This window comes from Neolamprologus multifasciatus, unplaced genomic scaffold (genome assembly GCF_963576455.1).
Source record: "Neolamprologus multifasciatus unplaced genomic scaffold, fNeoMul1.2 chr03_unloc_2, whole genome shotgun sequence".
In the NCBI taxonomy this organism is placed as follows: Eukaryota; Metazoa; Chordata; class Actinopteri; order Cichliformes; family Cichlidae; genus Neolamprologus; species Neolamprologus multifasciatus.
Window position 1 is genome coordinate 47,449 of NW_028181972.1, and position 15,621 is coordinate 63,069.

At 40.7% G+C, this 15,621-nt stretch overlaps 1 protein-coding gene across 3 annotated transcripts in view; it reads right to left on the reverse strand.

The window, feature by feature from the left end:
- LOC146490469 (protein NLRC3-like) overlaps positions 1-15,621 on the reverse strand; it is a 55,933-nt gene extending 40,312 nt beyond the window's left edge. The window contains exons 1-5 of one of the 3 annotated variants that reach the window (XM_085153186.1): positions 15,030-15,619; positions 13,066-14,863; positions 4,152-4,304; positions 3,753-3,926; positions 2,384-2,557 (exon numbers count right to left, since the gene is read on the reverse strand). In XM_085153186.1, coding sequence (XP_085009312.1) covers positions 2,384-2,557; positions 3,753-3,926; positions 4,152-4,304; positions 13,066-14,863; positions 15,030-15,066 — 2,336 coding nt within the window. In that variant the 5' untranslated portion in view covers positions 15,067-15,619. Of the gene's footprint in view, positions 1-2,383; positions 2,558-3,752; positions 3,927-4,151; positions 4,305-13,065; positions 14,864-15,029 lie in introns of all 3 variants that reach the window. The other 2 variants (XM_085153184.1, XM_085153185.1) reach the window with 2 other exon arrangements.

Below are 15,621 nucleotides of genomic sequence, written 5' to 3' on the forward strand. Positions count from 1 at the left end.
ATGGTTTGTTATTAGGGAAAAAATGCACAACCTTTGAAGGGATAATCATGCCTCTGCAAAAGGAGATATAGCTGCAGACAACGTCAGTGAGTTCATTAATGTCTCTACATGATTCTGTAAACACCGACCAGTCTGTACAGTCAAAGCAGCCCTGCAGGGCTAAAGAGGCGTCGTCACTCCAAACCTTTATGTGGTGTTTCCTCACTTTCTCTCTTCTCAGCACAGTCTTGTAAACTGGCAGAAGATGCACCGTGTTGTGATCCGAGGATCCGAGGGCGGGCCAGCCACAGATGTATACGCACCTTTTATGGAACCGTAACATAGATCCAGAGTCTTATTGAAGCGTGTGGGACAGTTCACATACTGATAAAAACTGCTCAGTGTTTTCTTCAAGTCGCAGCGATTAAAGTCCCCAAGAACAATATCAGGAGACTCAGGAGAGAGAGATTGTAGTGAGTTGATGACGTTAGAGATGGTGTCAGTCTCATTCTTAGGATTCGTTTTAGGGTGGACGTAAACGACGATGACGTTGATCTGTGGGAATTCCCTCGGCAGATAAAATGCCCTCAAAGACACAGAGAGGAGCTCAATGTCAGGCAGACACACTTGTCTACGAACGGTCACGTTTTTACACCATTTCTGATTTATATACAAACACACCCCTCCTCCTTGAGATTTCTGGGTAGCTCCGGGGTCTCGATACAAACGTATGGGAAACCCGAAGCCATTTAGTTCCAGAGCACAATCAGGGTCAGAGTCCTTGAGCCAAGTCTCTGTGAATGCCATTAGACATGTATCCCTGTAGTCACGTAAGTGTGCGACATTCAAATGCAGTTCATCCAATTTACTCCTCAGAGACTGCAAATTAGCCAGGATTATTGATGGTAAAGGAATACGATTGTATCGTATTTGCTTCTGCAATCGCTGACATAGGCCTCCCTTCTTACCCTGCTTCCTTGCTTTGACTCTGTTAAAAACAAAAGTGCCCCTGTCGTTACTGGATAATCCATAGCTGGGAAACACTGGAGGGTGAGAAGAGTCCAGAGACGGGCCTTTCCACCGAAGATCCAGAAGAAACTCCCGTGAGTATGTAATTGTTTGAGAGTAGCAATGACTCCAAACAACCGTCAGGATTGCCAATAAAACCATGCGAAATAAAAAACCCTTACTCTTCGTTAAAAGAAGTTCCACAAAGCACAAGCCGATGCTATAGGATTTCCTCAGGCAAAAAAATATATTTAAAGGAATAAAAGAATGAAATAAAATAAGTTAAAACACTGACAGAGAGAGACAACCTGCTGGTCGCCGTAAGAGCAGCGCCCCTCTTTCTAGTCTAGTCTAGATTGAGAATGCATCAAGACCACTCACTCACTCTTCCCTCCCGCCTCTCAGCTGCTGAAACTCACAGTTTGTTACCATGGAAGAGTCACTCCTTCATCTGAGATGAAGCCTGATAGTCTGACTGATGCAACATAACATTTAGTCTACACTTTCGTTTTTGTGCAAAGATAATAAGCAGACTAAAGGAAAAATATATGAACTCAGTTCCACCACTGTTAAAAAAACAGTGTCTGACTCGCAATCTGCTGCTGCAGTAATGTAAGTAAAATAATCTGAAAGTCACTATTTGACTAAATTATTTAGATGAGAAAATATATATTTAACACATTTGAGGAAATACTAATAAAATAAACAAAATAAATGTCCAATTTAGAAATCTTAATCTTTTTTGCTCTATAAAATAGTTGTTTTTATTTTTCAATCACTCATCGTAGCAGTAGGATTTACATGAAAATAAAAACAAATTAAGTTTGAGTGAAAAAGTACATTTTTGGCACTCTCTGGGACACTGACTCAGTGACTCAAATGACTTAAAAAACCTGATTCATTTTGGTGAGTGACTCATTTAAACTCGATTCGGTAAAAAGAATCAAATTTGCCATCACTAATGCAAATCCCTTTGGAGAAAACAGCTTTAAAACATGTATTGTTAAATTCCAGATGTTTCTTTGCAAGGAAAACTCAAACACTGAAACAATACCACCAGTAATCTCCTACATATGGAAATGTGGTGTCATTAAAGACATAATAATTTCATTAATACCCAATATCCAGCAAAATATGTAATTTGTACATTTTGTTCCTAATGAAATCAAATGTATATATTGTGGAAGATTAGCCAAATTTATGTAAAATGGCCAGTACATGAATTTTGTTTAAAAATAAACAAACATATGACTGTGACAAATTTTACACAGTAATTCAGAGTCTAATAATCCACTCAAATATAAATATAAGTTGAGCTAAAAGCTCTATAGATAAGTCAATCAATAATATAATTCACATTTTAAATGATCATATGTGTTAATGTTTGAATTCTGACCTGAGAGTTTCCACTGCACACTGTGAACTCTTTAGTCCACCAGACAGAAGCTTCACTCCTGAATCCTGCAGGTCACAGTTACTCAGGTCCAGCTCTCTCAGACTGGAGGACTGGGCACTAAGGACTGAGCACAGAGCTTCACAGCTTCTCTCTGACAGGTTACAGCCACCCAGTCTGAAAAATAAAAGATAATCTATAATACTTATGTAAAGTTTGCTATTATATTACATGCCATCTCTTTATTTTTGATGAAACCTTAACATACTAAGATACAACATCATGTGGATAAACTTGAATAAAATGTTTTTTTTTAAATATATCTTTATTTGGACTGGACAAGAAAAAACCATCTGCATAGCAGTATATGAATGACATGGGAACAAAGTCCTCCCAGGTTTTAGATTAAGTCCAGGAGAGCAAATGATAAACAAAGTGATCAGCGGGTGCATATTAACCTCCACTAGCTATTACTAGGAGAGTTGCTCGCATGCTCTCCCGAAGGAGATATATAGAACACATTACATGGAACTATAAACACAAACTGGGGGGTTGCCCATGCTGCAATCATGGTGAACAAATAAGTAAATAAACAAGCAATCGTAATAGAAGTAAATGTAAAAAACCAAAGAAACCAAAAAAACAACAACCAAGTAATAGTGAGATCAAGTGAAAAGATTTAGTAGGGATCATGGTTGTGGCATTTTTCAGGATGAGGAAAAAATGTGACTAAGCATCATTGAACTCGGACAGTTTGCATTCATGATCAATATATGATCCCAGCTGTAAGTATCTATGAAAGTTGTATTTTGTCAGATTGTGATTGTCCCGTAAGGTCTCAAATCTGAGCACAATATTTCTATTGGATCTTTTTCCTCTTTATGTGCACTTAAATGGTAAATGGCCTGTATTTGTATAGCCCTTTTACTAGTCCCGCCTAGGGACCCCAAAGCGCTTTACACACCCAGTCATCCACCCATTCACACACACACACACTCACACACTGGTGGAGGCAAACTAGAGTTGTAGCCACAGCTGCCCTGGGGCAGACTGACAGAAGCGAGGCTGCCATATCGCGTCATCGGCCCTTCTGGCCAACACCAGTAGGCAGTAGGTGAAGTGTCTTGCCCAAGGACACAACGACCGAGACTGTCCGAACCGGCAACCTTCCGATTACAAAGCGAACTCCCAACTCTTGAGCCACGATTGCCCCTTAATACACTTAGTGTATTAATTTACTTGGGGCAGTTTTAATAAGTTTTGGTCGAGAGCTCTCTTACTAGGTTGCCATCCCCACGAGCGCCGGAACTGGAAGCCTTGAATAAAATGTTTAATTGGTTCAGTTTAAAAAACAAATGTCAATTGATCTGACCTCAGAGTATTTAGTTTACACTTTAAACTTTGTAGTCCAGCAGACAGAAACTTCACTCCTGAATCCTGCACATTTTTGATACTCAGGTCCAGCTCTGTCAGAGTAGAGGACTGAGAGCTGAGCATTGAGGACACAGCTTCACAGTTTTCCGCTAAAAGTTCACAGACGTTGAGTCTGAAAATGAAAACATGAACAAAGACTGATGTTAAAGTGTAATCAGGGTGCAATAACTAATCTTATATTTTAAGAATCCTTGTTGTTTTATGCTGAGGAGATGTGGTATGAAACAACAGTAAATTGATCAAGTTTACCTTTACTGTTTAAATTGCTGGATTTATTTTCTCAGTTAAAAACAACAAAAACAAACAAAAGAAAAAGAAGAATACAAATCGGTCAGACCTCAGAATATTCAGTTTGGCTGACAGAAGCTTTACTGCTGAATCATTCAGGCTCTTGGTGCTCAGGTCCAGCTCTCTCAGACTACAGGACTGGGAGCTGACGACTGAAAGCAAACGTTCACAGCCTCTCTCTGACAGGTTACAGCTGTTCAGCCTGAAAAAAATAACAAGAACAACAAAACAATAATATTTATTATCAAATAAAATCTCTTTATATGTTGAACCTAAGTAATCAAATGTGTACAAATGAGTACACTACAATGCACAATTAAATAAAAAAATGTTCAAGAATTTAAGTGTAACAGAAGAAAAATATTTCAAATTAAACACAATTATTCCAATGTATGTAAATGGAAACCAGTGAAGAGCAGCTTAATTTAGTGACAGTAGTTCAGTGTCTGCTGGCACAGGCCTGTGAGTACTGCAGTATTACAGTTACTACAGTACTGCTGGTCACTTTATTAATTCTAATATGTGTGATTACTGTAAATGTACTTATAAATAATGTATCACATCCTGGACTTGGTGCAGACTCTCGTTTCATTCTCTGTCTAAAAGCTGCTTTGGCTCATTCCCCTTTAAAGCCCCTCTCCCTAAAGGCCAACTTTATTTTGATTGGATGATTTCATAAAGCAAACTGAAGGGCAGTAGCCAGTTATCATGAGCTTGATCTCCTCCACCTCTGGTTTAGAAATTATAAGAAACTGTAAACCTCATAAAAACTTGTCTTGATGCATGCTCAATCATCCAGGTTAGTAAATCCCAAAAGTTGATTCTGTTCATCTGGACATAGCGCTTTCAGTGGGAGAAACGTTTCGTCACTCATCCAGGTGACTTCTTCAGTCTCAGCTGACTGCAGGTTTCCAACCCAATAAAAAGGACATTTGCATAATGACTGAAACCAGCCCACTGAAGGAACAATAGGCTGGGAGGTCAGTTCCTTGACCATTAGGTTTCAGTCATTATGCAAATGTACTTTTTATAAGATTGGGGAAAGCTGCAGTAAGCTGAGCCTGAAGTAGTCACCTTGATGAGTGACAAAACGTTTCTCCCGCTGAGAACGCTACGTCCAGATGAACAGAATCAAACTGTGGGGGCTCATAAAATCATGATTAGAAATCTTCTCATATATTTTTACATTTTAGATCCACAGCTACAAAGTTCACAGCAGGACGTCTCTGTTCAGTAATTATTATGCCCATTACCTGTAAACTGTGAGGTACGCAGGTAATGTCAGGTAAACACTAGCTGTCCGAACCGCTTCCTGTTAAATGTGTGTATAAAGAAAATAAGCTGAAATACAGAGACTGGATGGATCTGTGCTTTGACTTTGACACCAAACATTTCTTCCTGTTAAAAGGGAGTTTTTCCTTCCCACTGTCGCCAAAGTGCTTGCTCATAGGGGGTCATATGATTGTTGGGTTTTTCTCTGTATCTATTACTGTACAATCTACTGTACAATATAAAGTGCCTTGAGGCGACTGTTGTTGTGATTTGGCGCTATATAAATAAAATTGAATTGAATTACATCCCATTTCAGGTACCTGGAACCTGAACCTTCTCTGGAAACCTGGGACGCTGGCGGGTTTCTCTTGCTTACCTATCTGCTCATCCTCTTTCTTTCTGCTCGCATGATGATTTCCTGGTTGAGTTTGTAAAGACTTTTGCTCAGGACCTTCTTGCTGTGCGGCAACAGTGCTAACCACCGTCCGCTGTATTTTTTTCAGTCATTAAATCAAACCATGAAAGATCAGCTTGCTTCTCGCGATGAACCTGTCTGTTTTCGATTCCACACCATGGTCTGCCCACTGGTAAGTTCGGGGATAAGGGTGGAGGATACTAACACAAACAAAAAAAAACCCTGATTGCAACTCCAAGTCTCTGTGCTAGTTAACCAGGCTTTCAGGCTCTTGTTCAATCAGAACCTCATGGAGTCTGAGTTAGCAAGACAGTTAAACATTCCTCTATGCGCCCTTAATCCGCCCATTCCCACTAAGTCATTAAATAACCGAGTGTCCCCTCACATAACTCACCGCACAGAGCCTGTCACCCCTGGCAATCACAAGAAAACACCTTTTTTGCTTTTCATGCACCTCACAAACCACTCATACTCGGGTTTCCTAGAATTACATAACCCACACTTAGACTGGTCAGGTCAGAGGGTAATCAGTTAGAGTCTGTTCTGTCATTCAAATTGCCTTGTTTCCGCCTGTCCACTGGAACCTTGGAATCATCAACCAACACTGAGACTGTTTTAGATCTCTCCTCTGTGCCCACCAAATGTCATGATCTTCAGGAAGTATTTAGCAAAAGTAAGGCGCTTTCACTGCCACCTCACAGACCACATGACTGTACCATAGAACTACTCTCTGGCTCCACCCAGCCTTCTAGCTGGCTGCATAACCTGTCTAGACCTGAGTGTGCGGCTATGGAAAATACATTAAGAAATCCCTCGGTGCAGGCATAATCCAACGATTGTCATCTCAAGTTGGAACTTCTTTTTAGAGGGGGGAAATGATGGTTCTCTCTGGCCATGCATTTACTTCAGGGGCCTCAGTGATATTACCATCAAGAATAAATACCTATTACCTCATTAGCTCTGCTTTCAGGCCATTTCACAGCTCCACAGGGTTTACAAAATCCCACCTCCGCAACGCTTACCACTTTTTCCAGATCAATCAGGCAGACAAGTGGAAGACCGTTTTAAACAAGCCATTGGGGGACTATGAGTATTTGGTCATGCCACCTGGGTTAACTAATGCTCCCGCAATTTTTCAAGATTAGTTAACAATGTCCTCCGGGACTTCCTTGACAGGTTCATATTGGTGTATCTGGATATCATCATCTATTTTTCCAACGTTTGCTGGAGAAAAAAACCATATGTCAAAGCAGAAAAGTGTGAATTCCATTGCTCATCAATAACTTTTTTCGGTTACATTTTGGCACGGGGGCAGGTGAAGACGAATCTGGCAAAAGTGAAAGCTTTCACAGAGTGGCCTACCCCTTGTACCCATTGTAGTTTCTAGAAGCATCTCCAATGGGTTTTGGGATTAGCAAATTTTTATAGACGGTTCATTTGCAACTATAGTCAGGTAGCTGCACCACTCAAGTCTCAGCAAGCATCTGAGACCAAGACCCATTTCCGGAAACCTACCATAGAGCCCACTTCATGCTCACAGCTTCAAGTACTTGACTTCCGCCATAGTTCACAGTTTATGTTAAAAATTAAAAGTGTCAAGTTACTGTGTGTAAATAACGCCTTCACGTCTAGTAATATTCAGTTCCCTCACCTTTGCCTGTATTTTGGGTTCACCATGTTGTTCTGGCCACACCGAGATAACAGATTTATATTTGAAAAAAGAAAAGAGACATTGGGGATAGGGCTGGGCCATATTATACCGTTCAAGATAATACCGGTAGAAAGCTAGGCAACGATAAGAAAATGACATATCGCGATAAAATATGGGTAAAACACGCATGCGCAGTGCCGAAAAAGCACGGAGAATGCACGGTAACGGAGAATGTGAATGGGGAAAGTAGATTGTTGAGTGAAAAGGATGAGCCAGAATTGTTTTGTAAAAATGGTGCAGCTTAACTGGTTTGGTGTTTGTCCGTCAGATACACAAAAGAGCACTTTTTTTTGTAGAACATGCAAGCGGGCCGTCGTTATTGCCGTATTTGTCGGACTAAGGTGCTTGTAAATCTGGGAGGAATCTGGGTCCTAAACTCTGTCCTTTAAAGTCCCGAAGTCAAACGAACATCACTGAGACTTTAAAACTGTCTAAATTCTTTCACCTTTAATGAAATGATCAGCATTGCTACTTTACCAGGTGTAACTATTTAGTTTAACGTCCAGGCATCCATGAAAAAAGAATTCATTACATTTAACGGAGTTAGAAGTTAGTAGGAAGTTAGCGGAAGTTAGCTCGCTAGTTTCGCTAGTTACCTAAACATGATGTAGCATGTTCTGACTGAGAGATTTCTGAAAAGATTCAAACGTAAAGATCTGTTATCACTTCCAACATAAATGGAGACAGGAAAATAAACAGCAGTGACGTTTGTAGGGTTACTGAAGTTGGGCTAGCTGGTATATAATGATGTGCTACGTGATCGCTAGCTACACAGCTGTGTTAGCATAACATAAACAGTGAAGCTGGAGGATGAACGCTAACACTTTTCCACTCGATAAAAGTTAACATGAAGGTTCCTGATGGTTAGAGACAAATGTAATCGCATGGCAGGATGCTGTAAACGGACCAAACTTCAGTCAGGAGAACAACTGAGATAATCCATCCACAATACGAGGTTAGTCATTAATATACTGCAACAACATGGGAAAAGAGCCGCTGTGATAGAATACAGCATTAATGAATCAATGGTACAGAAGTGGAGGAAGCAAGAACAATGAATTGAATAAAGTTTGATTTATCTGACTGCTTTGTTTCGCTTAATGTGTCTTATAATCCCATGCAGCTTATGGTCCGAAAAATACGTATTTGACTTTTTTATTTGGCACACTGCAGTTTAATGTTGCAAGGCACCTCTTTTTTAACTTCAGTGGATATTATACATGGTTATGCTCAGGATATGTCAGCCCATTTCAGTGTTGGGAAGGTTACTTTTAAAATGTATTCCATTACAGATTACAGATTACATGCCCCAAAATGTATTCTGTAACGTATTCCGTTACGTTACTCAATGAGAATAACGTATTCTGAATACTTTGGATTACTTAATATATTATCATGCTGTTTACAACTACGTGAATGTACTATTGCTGTGATTTATTACTGTTACTGACGGTCGCGGCTCCGAACCGTAGTAAAGGGACCTCTGGCTAATACGGTGGGTTCGTGTCGGGCTCGTAGCCGAAAAATAGCTTTACTTTGTTGTCTGGGTCAACTTTGCTTGAGAGAGACAGAGAGAGGCGTTGAAAGGCTGCTCCAACGGAGCTTATTGTTTCGGAGGAAAACACGAACACGGTGTACAGTCGAGTCTTAATAGCTTACTTACAGCTGGGCTCATCAGGCACTCTTCTTGGCTGCAGTGGTTATTATATTTACATGCTTCCAGCTCCTGTTTCTGCTCGATGACAGCTCGTACTTTTCCTTTTTCTCCCTCCCTCGCTCACAGACACATAACGTGTATGGCAGTCCATTCTCCCTGCAGCACGGACTACACTGCCCATGATGCTACATTCTTTAGAGCCTGTAGCATTCTGCCTGTTAGCTTAGCACAACAACAACAAAAAGGCCTCTCTCACCCAGGAAACACGCAGAGAGAGAGCGTCACCCTGTAACCATGGCAACCGTAACGCTGCCGCCTGGAACAACAGAACGTAGCTGTCAAACAAAACCCAAACATTCCTGACCCGCCACAATGTGAAACAGGGAAGTACCGCAGTGTAATCCATTTATTTCAACAAAGTAACTGTATTCTAAATACCACCTTTTTAAACGGTAACTGTAACGGAATACAGTTACTCATATTTTGTATTTGAAATACGTAACGGCGGTACATGTATTCCGTTACTCCCCAACACTGGCCCATTTCTACTGGAAATGCCTTTTGGTTAAACTTTCAGCAAGGAATTTGCATTTGCACTGTTAAATGTTTATATAGCTTTAATGCCTATAAAAACAGCTACTTGTTTAAGGAAAATGAATGGATGGTTTTTTTTGCGCTAGTAAAGTTGTGGAGTTGTATTTTGTCTCGCAGAAATTATATCGTCAGTTATATCGTTATCGCAAATTTTCAAATATATATCGTGATATATATTTTTGGCCATATCGCCCTGCCCTAATTGAGGATTGCAATAAAAGGTGAGACACAAACCAGACCTTAAAATAACAACATCTGAAAAAGATGAAGATGCAGTCTGGTAGCTCAAGTATTTGCTTTAGAAAAAACAGAGCTAAAGTCCTGGTTGTTGGAGACAAGTGAACAACTGTCAGAGGGGCTGAAGCTGGACTGGGACAAAAAAATCGGCCCGGGCATTTTGACTAGAGACTGGCCCACCAGGTATTATAGAAAAAACAAACGCTGGTGTCACAGTGATATACAGTGTCCTGTTGGTATATATGTATCAATCTAATAAACTACACCATCCTCCCTATTCTGGTATTCTAAACAGTACTTAAACCCAAAGACTGCTTGGTCAAGTTAACCTCCTGAACTATCTACAAAACATGGTGGAAACCTGAAATTAAGACAGAGAAGACTAGAGGTGAGACATGATCATTACTCAATATTAAAAAAAATAAATGACAGATTTATATATTTTCATAAACTATTCATTTGCCACATCAATAAACAGCATGGCAGGGCAATATATTTTTTCCAACATGGCAACCTTTTAAAAGTGAAAGGAAACAGAAAGACAGGTGAGAAAGAATAAAACTTAATTGACTTTTTGATGGCATTCTACACGCAGTACTGGTACAGAATCTAGAAAATGTGGGAAAATACTGACATCATATACAGTATTTATTATTAACCCTTTAAAGCCGGTCGGAGTGGACACGCTCCATTTTGCGTAACTATTTTTAAATCCCAGTAGCACTGCAACCACGTAAGCTAGCGCAATAATTTTTTTTGCATATGAAACCGGAGGAGTTGTACTTAAATCTTATGCCATCAGCTTGTCCTCGGTCACCGTTTCCTTCCACATATAGCTTTGCAAAAACTGCATAAAAAGCGAGTGCAGCAACAAAAACATAATATTCCAGAAACACGCTTTGCCGATCCGATCAGCTGTTCGTAACACTTCCTACGTCCATCAGCACAAACTATCACATGTCCGAAACCGGAAGTGATGTCATTTTGCGGAAATGTAGTGTTTTTTACCATCAGAGCCTCATGAGCCTATACTGGTGTTTTTAAAAGTTATTTGACTTTATGACTTTCTGTGTCGTTTCTGGGATGCTTAGGACTCATATTGCACTGCTGGAAATAGTTTATTTTGATGCATATGCTGCTTTTTTGCAAATTTGCATCATAATATTTATTTTCGTTTTTCCTGCAGTATATAAAAAAATGGTGTATTTATGTGAACTATGAAGACACGTAAAATAAATTTCCTGTGGTGGGAAACTATTTTGTATTTACAGTTTTGAGGGATAAGCCTCTTAAATTTCTCTAACTAGAAATATATGTTTAAAAAAAACAACAATAATTTTCAATTTTTTTGTAGTTTATTGCTCTTTTTTGCAATTTATGTAATTACTATGCACTTAATGCATATATATTATTAAAATTTAGGCTGTAATGGTTGTATTGATGTATAGCAACATGAAATGCTCCCAAAAATGGCTCCACAGCATGTAAAAATATAATATAAGCTCTGGTGGACTTGGTTCGATGGTAGGTCTTAAAGGATTAATTTCTGAAGAAATTAAGATGGGACTCTGAAAAAAATGACTATGCACAATAATGATTTCTATACATTTTACATCAGATGAAAAGGTTTGGTATAAGACTCAGATAATTATTTGTTAAAAGTGAGACATTTTAAATGAGAATAACATAGAAAAGTATGTCTTTGTGCCCCCCCTTTCCCTGTTAATCCTCTACCTGGCCCGCTGGCAAAACTTGACCTGCTAGACCCGCCCCTGCACAGTTACCAGCTGTCAGCTACTTAGAAAAGGATCCTGGTGTTATTTGTCTCTCAGAAACAGTTCATAACTTCAACTCATTCATGTCACCTAAAAGGTAAACCTGTTTCTCCATCACCAGTTCAGCTCTGATGATTCAGTAAGGACATCTCCTGGTTTCATCTTCATGTTTCCCTCTCACCACATATCCAAACTGACATCATGACCATCAGCATTACAGCTGTGGCTCCAGCAAACATCAGCTGATACTAGAAATTAATATTAAATTCTAACAACAGCTGATCAAGCTTAAACGTGCTGCTGTTGTTTAACCTCCGCTGGTTTCTTCTTTCTGGCGCAAAGTGAGCGATAAACAAACAAGAGAGAAAAGCCGATCAGCTGATCGTTGATCAGTTTCATGATTGAAATAACAACAGGGGAAAGAGGGAGAGAGAATGAGAGAAGAAGAAACAGCTGCAGCATAAAGACGCAGAATAACTCCAGCTTTGTGTCTTTTTCATTCGAACTGTGTTCCTTTTCAGCTCAACACGAATATGTTCTCTGAATACGAGACGATTCCGTGTTTTGCGGGACAGTTGGAAACTAATTAACCTTAATAAAATAAATTTCACTATCAGTAACATCATCATAACCCGCCCAGCAGTATAGAAACTCCATCATGCTAGCTAGTACGCAGTACAAGTTATTGTAACTGACTGTAAAAAGTCAGCATAATGAAAATAAACTCCACCTAAACTTGGTTTATATCTGAACAAGATAGACTGCAGGTCACCTGAAGTTCAGTTCCCCTGACAGTCGGACCGACACCGGCGGCCGCCTCGGGTCTCTCCTCCTCCTGCCTCACCTTTCCGTCATCCACCTGCCAGCGTGTTGCACCTGCTGGCCTCCACCACTTGCTAATGTTACTCAATCTGTGAAAGCTCCGCAATAGCCACCACCAAAAAGTTGAGTTATTTTTATACATCTGCCAGCATCTGGCCAATACACCACCTTTTAGTGTTTATACCGTTACGAAAAAAAACCCCATCTGCCCCTAAAAATGAAAAAAATCCTCCAGCTATGGGCTGAAGGATCAGAGCTCACGTTCTTATAGGCTGGATCTGGATTGTGCTTTGATTAGAGTTAAAGACAAAAATATTTCAGAAATGATGACATGTCCTGCTGGAGTGAAATATTTAAAGTATCATATTTGACTAAGTGACTATGTTTTTATTTTTTATTAAAAGGCAGTGATCTTTGAATGGAGCACCTCTGATTTATTTCCCATGATTTTAAGAATGAAGCGATGACATGTTTACTTACAGAGCTTTGTTGGAGGCTTTGACCACTGGCAGCAGCCTCAGAAGAGCCTCCTCTGAAGCAGAGTATTTCTTCAGGTCAAACACATCCAGATCTTTTTCTGATGACAGTAAGATGAAGACCAGAGCTGACCAGTGAGCAGGAGACAGTTTATCTGTGGAGAGACTTCCTGATCTCAGGTACCATTGGATCTCCTCCACTAGAGAACGATCATTCAGTTCATTCAGACAGTGAAACAGATTGATGCTTTTCTCTGCAGACAGATTCTCACTGAGCTTCCACTTGATGTACTGGACTGTTTTCTGATTGGTCTGTGAACTACTTCCTGTCTTTGACGTCAGACCTCGTAGGAGATTCTGATTGGTCTGCAGTGAAAGACCCAGGAGGAAGCGGAGGAACAAGTCCAGGTGTCCATTTGGACTCTGTAAGGCCTTGTTCACAGCACTCTGGTAGTAGTGTTTCTCTGCAGATTCTCCTGTTTCAGACTTCTGGGAGGTTGTTTGTTGTTCTTCCAGCAGATTGAGTCCAGAGTTGATGAAGGTCATATGGACATGAAGAGCAGCCAGAAACTCCTGAACACTCAGATGGATGAAGCAGAACACCTTGTCCTGGTACAGTCCTCTCTCCTCTTTAAAGATCTGTGTCAACACTCCTGAGTACACTGAGGCTGCTCTGATATCGATGCCACACTCTGTCAGGTCTGATTCATAGAAGATCAGGTTTCCTTTCTGCAGCTGATCAAAAGCCAGTTTTCCCAGAGACTCCATCATCTTCCTGCTCTCTGGACTCCAGTGTGGATCTGTCTCAGCTCCTCCATCATACTTGAACTTCTTCACTTTGGCCTGAACCACCAGGAAGTGGATGTACATCTCAGTCAGGGTCTTGGGCAGCTGTCCTCCCTCTCTGGTTTCCAGCACATCCTCCAGAACTGTAGCAGTGATCCAGCAGAAGACTGGGATGTGGCACATGATGTGGAGGCTTCGTGATGTCTTGATGTGGGAGATGATCCTGCTGACCTGCTCCTCATCTCTGAATCTCTTCCTGAAGTACTCCTCCTTCTGTGGGTCAGTGAACCCTCTGACCTCTGTCACCATGCCAACACAGTCAGGAGGGATCTGATTGGCTGCTGCAGGTCGTGTGGTTATCCAGAGGCGAGCAGAGGGAAGCAGTTTCCCCCTGATGAGGTTTATCAGCAGCACATCCACTGAGGTGGACTTTCTAGGGTCAGTTAGGATTGTAGTTTTGTGGAAGTCCAGAGGAAGTCGACACTCATCCAGACCATCAAAGATGAACACAACCTGGAAGTCTTCAAAGCTGCAGATTCCTGCTTCTTTGGTTTCAGTAAAGAAGTGATGAACAAGTCCCACCAAGCTGAACTTTTCCTCTTTCAGCACATTCAGCTCTCTGAAAGTGAATGGAAATATGAACTGGATGTCCTGGTTGGCTTTGTCTTCAGCCCAGTCCAGGCTGTATTTCTGTGTTAAGACTGTTTTCCCAATGCCAGCCACTCCCTTTGTCAGCACTGTTCTGATTGGTTCATCTCTTCCAGGTGGGAGTTTAAAGATGTCTTCTTGTCTGATTGTTGTTTCTGGTCTGTCTGGTTTCCTGGATGCTGTTTCAATCTGTCTGACCTCATGTTCATCATTGACCTCTGCAGTCCCTCCCTCTGTGATGTAGAGCTCTGTGTAGATCTGATTCAGAAGGGTTGGGTTTCCTGCTTTAGCGATGCCCTCAAACACACACTGGAACTTCTTCTTCAGAGCAGATTTAAGGTTACGATGACAAACTGCAGCTTGAAGTTCTGAATGAGAAAAAAAATAAACACTCAATTCCAAATTCAATTCAATTCAATTCAATTCAAATTCAATTCCAAAAAGAACTAATCTTTAAAACATGTTGCTCCATCTTCCATCTCTGGAAAATCTTCATTTATCCAGCAGCTTAAATCTTTACATAAATCCTCTTACGTCTCTGCAGACGGTCAGCCAGCTCCTCCTTCTTCATTCTCCTCAGGAAGTCCACTGTGATCTTCACAAATGCCTCTCTGCTGCTGCTCCTCTGACTCTCTAAGCATTCTGGGTAATCTGGACTCAGAACCTTCTGAATCTTCTTCAGCTCGTTCTTCACAAAAGTGATGATGTTGTCCTCCAGCAGCTGGAACAGAATACTTTATGAATGACCCACCACTCTGAACTTCAGTCTACACAACATCAAGAAGGTCCTGAGGAAATGTGAACGCTGGTTTGAGGGCGGAGTCAAGGAGGCCATTTATGTGAAAAGGAAAGACCATCTCTGAATGGAGGAGGGGCCTAAGGGTACATCTGTCACCATCTTTAACAACACTTTAACAAACAACATGAGATTTTAACAGTAATGTAAAAATCCTGTGATTCATTGTTATTAAGCACAAACACATCTATGGCCCCGTTTCCATTAGTAGCTGCTCAGATCGACTCACAACAGGTCGCCACGACTGGACTGGATCCACTGGTTTCCATTACAGTTGAGGACCACCTAATGTGGTTGTCTCAATACAGCCGAGTGTCAACTCACATCATT